The 9,863-nt window shown below is 35.6% G+C and overlaps 1 protein-coding gene and 1 pseudogene across 1 annotated transcript; both read right to left on the reverse strand.

Annotated features, from left to right (window-relative positions):
- Positions 1-5,222: 5,222 nt before the first annotated feature.
- Positions 5,223-7,047, reverse strand: LOC105862127 (charged multivesicular body protein 2b pseudogene; annotated as a pseudogene).
- Positions 7,048-7,165: 118 nt separating this feature from the next.
- On the reverse strand, positions 7,166-8,978 carry LOC105862126 (olfactory receptor 4F3/4F16/4F29-like). The gene has a single exon (XM_012748174.3). The coding sequence runs from the start codon at positions 8,253-8,255 to the stop codon at positions 7,317-7,319; it is 939 nt and encodes a 312-aa protein (XP_012603628.2). The 5' UTR covers positions 8,256-8,978; the 3' UTR covers positions 7,166-7,316.
- Between the last annotated feature and the right edge of the window lie 885 nt (positions 8,979-9,863).

A 9,863-nucleotide genomic window follows, 5' to 3' on the forward strand; every position in this document is an offset into this window, starting at 1 on the left:
AAAAAAAACAAAAAAATACAACAAGAAGTTATAAAATTCTAGTCAATAAATCTTACTGACCTAAAAACTTAAAACATAAAAAAACTACAAAAACACTATCAAAAATGTTTTCTTATTTATATAGCCAGTTACAGTTTGTCTCTTAAAAGATCCAAAGTGTTCACTGTGCTTTAGCCCACCTATGAAACATTGGCACAGTCAGAATCATGGAATTGGTAACTTGAAGAGCACTTCCAGGGGAATTCATTCAGTCCTAGAAACTGATTTCATCAAAACTTAATTGGAACCAGCTTACCATCTTGCTGGTTCCCTCGGCAGTGAGATAAATGACACATGATAACTTTATATAAGCTGTATTTTAAACGTTTTAAAAATTATATTTTGACCACCCTAAAGACCTCATCAGAATATCCAGGTGGACACACCTCTGGAGCCAATTAAATGTGTTTCCCAAACAATGCACCTTGTGAATTGTTTCAGCTCAATCGTATTCTTCTTGATTCCCATAACAAATATCAAATAGCAGCAAAACTTTACCTTCACTGACACTCTAATTTCAGTTTTGTTTTTCTTGCTTTTGGCCAAATTTAATTCTGGTTCTGATTTGTACAAGTCCAATAGGTAATTCCTTATTAGTGACAGCAAAAATTACAAATTTGATTTTGTGATTTGATCATGTGGTAATCTCTATAGGAATAGTGGGGACCTATTACCTATCAGATGAGAGATGATTGAGAATGTGGTTTGTCAGTTTGCTTTTTAAAAAAATCTGTGTGTTGTGCAAGAATTTCTCTTGATTTCACTAAAAGTAGAATAGCTCTTAGAGGTCTAGTGTGAGATTTTATGTATTTGTCTCTACTTTCAACTTTTTTGTAAATCTGAGTCTTGAACTATAGCTGAAGTTGTAGAACTAAGCCTAGGAGGTTTATGTGAGACTGTATTTCATAACTGAGAAGACTTTTTCTCTCAATGTGTGATGTGAAATATTTTCCTACTTCAAGGATATATTAATAAACTAGATATAAAACCTCTTCAAGGATTTCTATTAGTATTGCTTTATAGAAATTAACAAGTGCTTACTTAAATCTAATAGTCCCTAAATTCCCAAGAAATAGAAAAAACTGAATGTCTACTAGTCTAAATATGCCAATTTTTTCAGAAAAATATTCTCATAGAAATTACCAGCTTAGAACATTTTTATATAAGAATCCAAATTCAAATAATCAAAATTGCATAGCATAGACTGATTTTATAATATTTTTATATAATACCTATAGGTCTTCTCCTTGATATTATCATCGTGGAGTTTAAAGCAAGCATTTAAAATTATTAAAAATGTACAATTATTTGTTCAATCAATTGGAATTATAAAAGTTTTATAGCTTTTCCACTGAGATACAACTTCTAAGATCCTTACTTGTCCTAACACTTTGTTTTAGTGTTATATACAGTAATACCAGATATAGTCTTTGAATTTAAATAAAATTGTGTATGCATATTGAAACGTTGATCATGGGGGAGCAAGTATGTGTGTGTATGTATGTGTGTCACTTTATTTATACCTTTATGGTGTGTCTATATCTTCAAATAATGTTATTATAGTAAGTATATTTATATTTTCTACTTTAAGAATAACATTTACTGCCTTTAAGAAGTTTCAAATAGGATATCTGTGGCAGTAAAGAAAGGAACACTTATACACTGTTGGTGGAACTGTGAACTAGTACAACCTCTATGGAAAATAGTATATAGATTCCTCAAAGAACTAAAAGTTGACCTACAATTTGATCCAGCAATCCCACTTCCGGATATTTACCCAAACAAAGGAAAAGAAGTCATTTTATCAAAAAGATACCTGCACATGTATGTTTATTGCAGCACAATTCATAATTGCAATGATAATGAAATGTGGTATATTTATACCAGAGAATACAACTGAGCCATAAGGAAGGATGACTTAATGCTTTTTGCAACAATTTGGATGGAACTGGAAACCATTACCCTAAGCGAAGTGTCTCAAGAATGGAAAAAGAAACACCACATGTACTCACTGTTAAATTAGTACTAATTGATGAGTACACATGTGCACAGAGGGAACTAAAATTTAATGGAAATTAAGCAGGGGGGACGCGGGTAGAGGGAATTGGTGAAAACCTACCTAACAGGTCCAGTGAATGCTATCTGGGTGACGAGCACACTTATAACCATGACTCAAGCATTTTAAAAGCAATCCATGCCCAAAGGAAAAAAAGACATTCTATAATAAAGACACCTGCACTCAAATATTTATGGTAGCACAATTCACAATTGTAACTTGGAAACAATCCAAGTGCCTATCAATACATGAGTGGATTAATAAAATGTGGTATATGTATACCATGGAATACTACCCAACCACAAAAAACAATGGGGAACTAGCACCTCTTATATTATCCTAGATAGCGCTTGAGCCCCTCCTTCGAAGTGAGGTGTCACAAGAATGGAAAAACAAGCATAACATGTACTTGCCATCGAATTGATACTAACTAACCAACACTAAGGTGCTCATATGGAAGTAATATTCACTGGGTACCAGTCAGGTGGGAGGGGGTGGTAAGGGGTGGATAAACTCCCAACTAATGGTTGCAGTGCCCACTGTATGGGGGAAGGGCACACTTGTAACCCTGGCTTGGGCAACGCAAAGGCATTATATGTAACCAAAATGTTTGTACCCCCATAATTTTCTGAAATTAAAAAAAGCAATCCATATCACCAAAAATATTTATACCCCACAATACTGTGAAATTTAAAAACAAGAATTATATTTTGAATGCTAATGAGTTTTGCTGGTCTACTAATATAAGTGAATATGTCAGACAAGTCTCAATTTTTCACCTTTGAGTTGACAAAGACTCTCTCCTTGACCAAAATTTAGTCAGACTTTTCTGATCTCTCTTCTCAGCTAACCCTCATCCTTGGCCCTCTTCCCTACTAGAGCTGCATAATGCAATTTTAGCAAGAATTCTGCTAAGTCAGTGTAGAAATAATCCTCCATGTTTCATTTCTGATTACCCTTGATAGCTGGTCAAATTCCCAACCCCACCCTTGATATTTGATTGCCCTGGCCTTCCTTCGGCAAGAATCCAGTTAAGTCTGTTTAGCAAGAATTCTCCCTACCCTGGATGTCTCCTATTAATAATTTTTCACCCACTGACACCACAACCTACTCCTTAGCCATAAATCCACATTTGTTCTTGTTTTGGGAACTGAGCCCAATCCTATACTGAGGCCTCCTTTCCCTATTATAATAATTCCTGAATAAAATTTTTTTATCACATAACTATTGTCAGGTTCTAGTTTTCTTTAACAAGCACTCTTTATGAGATAAAAGTTAATTTCTTTGGTTAACGTCATAAATAATATGGTTGATTGAAACTAAAAGTAATAGCCAAATATATGACTGATATACAGTGAAATAGGATCTGGTTTTCTTTATCAAGGAAAAAAAAGGTAGATTCATCTTAAAATAAAATGTCTTGTTATTCCAAAATGTGAAAGTGAAACTCAATAGTAAAAGACAAGGCTCAATGGATAGAGAAAGATGTAGAAGGTTCTGGAAGTGAATTCTATTTGCCTTGATTACATATATGTAACTTCAAATAATAAATCTGAATAGAAGTAATGACATATGTTAAAATTTTGATAAAGTTTACACAGCTTAGCTTTTATGGGTCTACTAGAAAATCTTAAGAATGCTTTATTGTCAAATATTACATTAACATTAGAGTAGAATTTTTTTTTAACAGTAATAAAATCTTTATTGGAATTTTTTTAACAAAATAATTTTGAAAAACAAAAGCCCCTACATGTACACAAGAAAGTAAATAAGTTAGATGTCATTATTATGTACATCCAAGAATCAAAACATGTTCCCAGTAAACATTCAATAATCCAGTAAAATGTTTTGACCCATCACTGTTCAGAAAAATTATGTTGTTAATACTGACAATGAAACCTAATCTTTGAGCATTATAAAATGACTTATGGAGTGTAAACTATACAGTTTAGTTTTTCTTTCTTCCCACCAATCCATATGTCACATGTATTCTAGTCCTCAAATGTATTTTGTCAACATTAGTCCAAAATGTCCATCATCCCAAATTAAACAGGTTATACATACCTGATCTCCTTCAATTTTTGTGGTGGGATGTGCTAGAACCCATATTACCTCATTTTTCAAAACTAACCTAATCCTAAATTCTATTCCTAACTAATTTGGCACTCCTTCATTTTCTCTCACGCTCTATATATATATTAAATACCACAGCAACTTTACCTTTAAAAATACTGCTAATACATTACTACACATTTAGGCAGTAATTTCTAACAAAATTGTAATTTTACCAAAAAAAGTTAACTTTTATATTAAAAACTTAGTTTGAGTATTGTCATAGTAGTAGTACTTGAGAATGGCTTCAATTTAGAGAAGTCAATATACACACTAATAGAGTTAAAAATTAAACAGATTAAATTATAATTCACATGGAAAAAATTTCCTCAGTTTTCGGAAGGCCAAAATATTTTGTTTTATTGCTGTAAAATATTGTTAATTCAGTGTCCTTTTTTTGCTAATTATATTCAATTCACTTTTATAAGCTTTATTAAAGAAAGCCTGGAAAATCTTTGTACAAGGCCTCAATTTTAGTTTCAGATATAATTCTTTTTTGCCAGTCAAAATAATTTAACGATGTGTACAAAATGTCTGTGCTACTTAAGGCAGGTGCCAAGCACATTTGGAAAGGTAATAAACTTACCAAATAGAATGTTCTCCCAAAGGAAAAAAAAAGCCATGGCAGTTTTTTGCTTAAGACAGATGTTTAAATAGCACTCTTCTTTTAGATCATTTAAAAATAATTTGGCAGCTGAACTGCCTATGGTCATAACACACAATCGCTTACGAAAGACAAGCAACAGATACAGAATTAATGATATACTTTTAATATTTTTACAAGTCTCTTTAAGTTGATGCCTACTGGCATTTAACAAGATTTTTATATTCAGTGTAAAAAGATTTAGAACATAAACCAACACTAAGTAATGAATATAATTTCTCTGTGCCATGCAGAAAAGAAGTCAACTTTTCACACATCATCACTCCTAAATAGTTCTAATTAAAATCCAAACTGTTCCCACTTTTGCATCATTGTCATTCTTTGGCAAAAGATTCAAAATAGCCATGGGTTAGGAAACAACTGTTCAATCATGTTCTTTATTTTTGCAAAATAAATGTGTTTTGTAAAAGGAATCTGCACTGTGCCTGGTTTATACTACATAAGCAAAAATATTACGACTTTTTTTTTTTACTAATCTACTCCTAAAGCTTTGAGTTGCCTTTCAATCTCTTCATCGGAGATTGTAGCCTTTGAAGTAGAGGCAGATGGTAATAAGCTTCGAGCAGCTGACGGAGCTTTGGCCATCTTTCCAGAGATTTCAATTCCAATTTCATCTAGGACTTGATTCACAATATCCTGGCTTTCTTCTTCATCATCAGAGCCCTCAAAGATGTCATCAAGCGTATCGTTGATCATTTCTTCAGTCATTTCCATTTTCATGTTTTCCTTCTGGAAATTCTGCATTGTTTGTAATGTCTTTTGTGGGTCCATCTTCTTGTTAACTGCCTGCATTGTTTTTGCTGTGGTAGACATTGCTCCAGCCATCTTCATCTGGGAATTCATCACTTTTGTTTGTGTTGACATAGAAGTAACTTTTGAACTTACAGCAAAAGTTCTTGTTTTCTGTTTTCGTAGATGTACAAGCTGTTTGGCTAAAACTCGACAAGCTTCTTTATTACCAATCTTGGCCATTTTCTTAATTTCTAATTCCAGCTGTTTTTCTTGTTTCTCTAAAGCTGCTCGATCTCTGATTATAGCCCTCTGTGTACCACGTAACTCTCGATTCTGTTCCTTTATTACATCATCCACGGTTTTCTTCTTGAAGAGGGACGCCGTGGTCAGGGACCGCGCCCTGGCGGCCCGGCTCGGCCCGGTCCGGCCCGAGACAGGGAAAGGACAGGAGGAAAAGGACAGGCCCTTGGCGAGTTCGGGGTGGCCGAGCGAAGGGCCAGCGGGCGGAGGGTAGGGTCCCCAAGCAGGACCCGGCGAAGGGGCGTATCCGCGAGGCTACCGCAGCCGTGGCGCCGGGAGCTCAGGTGACTAGGAACTAAGACACTTTTTGGAGCTAGAGTAGAATTTGATTTTCTATTTGAACGACATGACAAATTTTTTCTTTCTTCTTTTAAAGATGCAGTAAATATTTTTCTTTACCTTGTATGTAATCTTCCTAGTAGTCAGAGATTATATACTTCACAAGAATAAATTTTTGTGCTTTCTATTTTTATATTCTCCATTATTTAATAAAAAAAAGAATAGGCCGGGCGCGGTGGCTCACGCCTGTAATCCTAGCACTTTGGGAGGCCGAGGCGAGCGGATTGCTCAAGGTCAGGAGTTCGAAACCAGCCTGAGCGAGACCTCGTCTCTACCAAAAATAGAAATAAATTAATTGACCAACTAAAAATATATATACAAAAAATTAGCCAGGCATGGTGGCGCATGCCTGTAGTCCCAGCTACTCGGGAGGCTGAGGCAGTAGGATCGCTTAGCCCCGGAGATTGAGGTTGCTGTGAGCCAGGCTGACGCCACGGCACTCACTCTAGCCTGGGCAACAAAGTGAGATTCTGTCTCAAAAAAAAAAAAAAAAAAAAAGAATAGCTGTTTGCCTACAAAAAGCAAAAGTTACTTCTACTAGGTTTATTTTAAATATATTTTTACTCTAATAAATAGACAACTATATTACAACCATATCTATTCTTATCTATTCTTCCGCTGTAGTTTGATTTGTGTCCACCAATAGGTATGCTGAGGTTCTAACACTGAGTACCTGTGAATATGCTCATATGGACAAATAAGGTTTATACAGATATAGTCAGTTTAAGATGAGGTCATGCTTGATTACAGTGGATTAGGGAGAAATTTCTCCCTGTTCTGAAGGACTTAAAGTACCTACCATCATATGTATCTCTAATAATTACTTCATATAAATATTATCCCTTAAGAATTGAGGCTCAAGATGATTATAATCTCTGGATTCTAAATACTTTCTATGTAAATTTTTTCTCCTTTCAGAACCAAATGTCCCCCCTCCTAAATGAAAGACAAAATACAGCCAATATCAATGTGGATGATCAAATCAAAGTAGGAGTAAAAGAAGCTTCTCTCTGAGTTGACCTTCACAATGAACTTTAATACTCAATGAGGACTCTTGACAATACAAATATTTATTTAAGAGATCTTTCTGTCACTCACTAGCTGTCTGCATACTTTCTTCATTGCCACCTTCATTTCTTGATTCCTGAACGTGTAGATGATAGGATTCAGAACAGGAGTAAGAACTGCATCAAAGATGGCCAGAAACTTATCCAGGTGTGTGGAGGGAGATGGCCATGTATAGAAGAATATCAAAGGACCAAAGAACAAGACTACCACAGTGATGTGAGCTGAAAGTGTAGACAGAGCCTTTGATGAACCAGCTGAAGAGTGTTTCAGAACAGAGAGAATGATGAAGATATAGGAGATGACTAGTATAAAGAAGGAGCCCACAGAGATGAATCCACTGTTGGCTGTGACCATGAACTCTAGTTGGTAGGTATCTGTGCAGGCAAGTTTGATAAACCGAGGAAGGTCACAGTAAAAGCTGTCCAACACATTAGGACCACAGAAGGGTAAGGTTACTACAAAAGCCAACTGAACCACAGAGTGGATGAGGCCTGTCATCCAGGCAGCCACTAAAAAGAAGATGCACATTCGTGGACTCATGATGGTCAAGTAGTGGAGAGGCTTACATATGGCCACATATCTGTCAAAGGCCATGGCTATGAGCAGCACCATCTCCACGCCACCAATGACATGGATGAAGAAGATCTGAGCAATGCAACCTCCAAAGGAGATGACTTTGTGCTTTTGGAAAAGGTCATAAATCATCTTGGGAGAAGTGACAGAAGAAACACCCATGTCAATGAAGGAGAGGTTGGCCAATAGAAAATACATGGGACAATGTAAGTGAGGGTCAGCAGTTACAGTGAGTATAATGAGGGAATTACCCATTATGCTAGCCACATAAAACACAGAGGAGAATACAAAGAGGAGAAGTTGGATCTCCCAGGAATCGGTGAGTCCTAGGAACACAAACTCTGACACCTCAGAGTGATTTGCCCCATCCATTTGCTTTGGTAGCAGTGCCTCCTGAAGGAGAATAACAGGAGAGAATATAAATTATGATAATTATATTAGTAAACTGGACAGAGAGAAATCAAAGTTATGAAAGCCTATTTCTACTTTAGCATTAAAACCATTTGAACTTCCAATAGGTATGAAAAAATTGTCAACATCACTAATCATCTAGGAAACATAAATTAAGACTACAGTGAGATATCCTGTCACACCTTTAAAATGACTATTATCAAAAAGACAAAAGATAAGTTTGGTGAGGCTTTGTAGTAAGTGAACCCTTGTACACTGTTGGTGAGAAAGTAAATTACTATAGCCAATAGTGAAAACAATGTGGAACTTCTATAAAAACTTAAAAATAGAACTACCATATGATTCAGAAATTGCAGTACTGGATATTTAGTCAAAGGAAATAAAATAAGTATATCGAAGAGGTATCTGTACTTGCATTTTACTGCAGCATTACTCACAATAGCCAAGATTTGGAATCAATCTAAGTCTCTGTCAATGCATGAATGGATAAAGAAAATGTGACGTATATACAATTCAGCCTTAAAAATGAAGGAAATCATGTCATTTGCAACATCATGAATTAACATGGAGAACATTATGCTTAGTGACATAAAACAAACACAGAAAGACAAATACTGCAAGATCTCACTTGTACGTAGAATCGAAAGAATTCATCCACAGTTCATCCAGGTAATAAAATCACTTGTACCCCCTTAATATTTTGTAATTTTTTTTAAAATAATTTTTTAAAATAAAGAATTCAAATCTACAGAAGCAAAGAGTATACTGGTAGTTGCCAGGAGCCGGTTGGGGATTGATGGAGAATGGGGAGATGTTGAACACAGGGTACATAGTTTCAGTTAGAAAGGATGAAGAGTTGAGATCTATGATGCATCAAGATGACTATAGGCAATAATAATGTATTGCATACATGACAATTATTAAGAGAATAGATCCTTGGCCGTGCGTGGTGGCTCACGCCTATAATCCTAGCACTCTGGGAGGCCGAAGCAGGCGGATCACTCAAGGTTAGGAGTTCGAAACCAGCCTGAGCAAGAGCGAGACCCCCGTCTCTACTATAAATAGAAAGAAATTAATTGGCCAACTAATATATATATATATATATATATATATATATATATTTAGCCGGGCATGGTGGCACATGCCTGTAGTCCCAGCTACTCAGGAGGCTGAGGCAGCAGGATTGCTTGAGCCCAGGAGTTTGAAGTTGCTGTGAGCTAGGCTGACGCCACGTCACTCACTCTAGCCTGGGCAACAAAGTGACTCTGTCTCAAAAGAAAAAAAAAAAAAAGAGAGAGAATAGATTCTAAATGTCCTAACTACAAAAAAGTATGTGAGATAATGAATATGTTAATTAGCTTGATTTATCATTTCACAATCTATACATGTAACAAAATATCACATTGCTCACCATAAATACAATCTTTATTTGTCATTCATACCTTAATAAAGCTGTGGCAGAGGGTAACAATCTAATATGCTCACCGATTCTGAAATTGTGATCACATGGAGAAGGTAGAAGCTGTCATATGGAGCTCTCTTCCACTAAGTTATCTCTGCATTTAATAC

The sequence above is a fragment of the Microcebus murinus genome, chromosome 6, assembly GCF_040939455.1.
Source record: "Microcebus murinus isolate Inina chromosome 6, M.murinus_Inina_mat1.0, whole genome shotgun sequence".
Taxonomy (NCBI): Eukaryota; Metazoa; Chordata; class Mammalia; order Primates; family Cheirogaleidae; genus Microcebus; species Microcebus murinus.

Excerpts from the sequence above, each read along its gene's own strand:
- LOC105862126 (XM_012748174.3), bottom strand. The coding sequence starts at position 8,255 with ATGGATGGGGCAAATCACTCTGAGGTGTCAGAGTTTGTGTTCCTAGGA.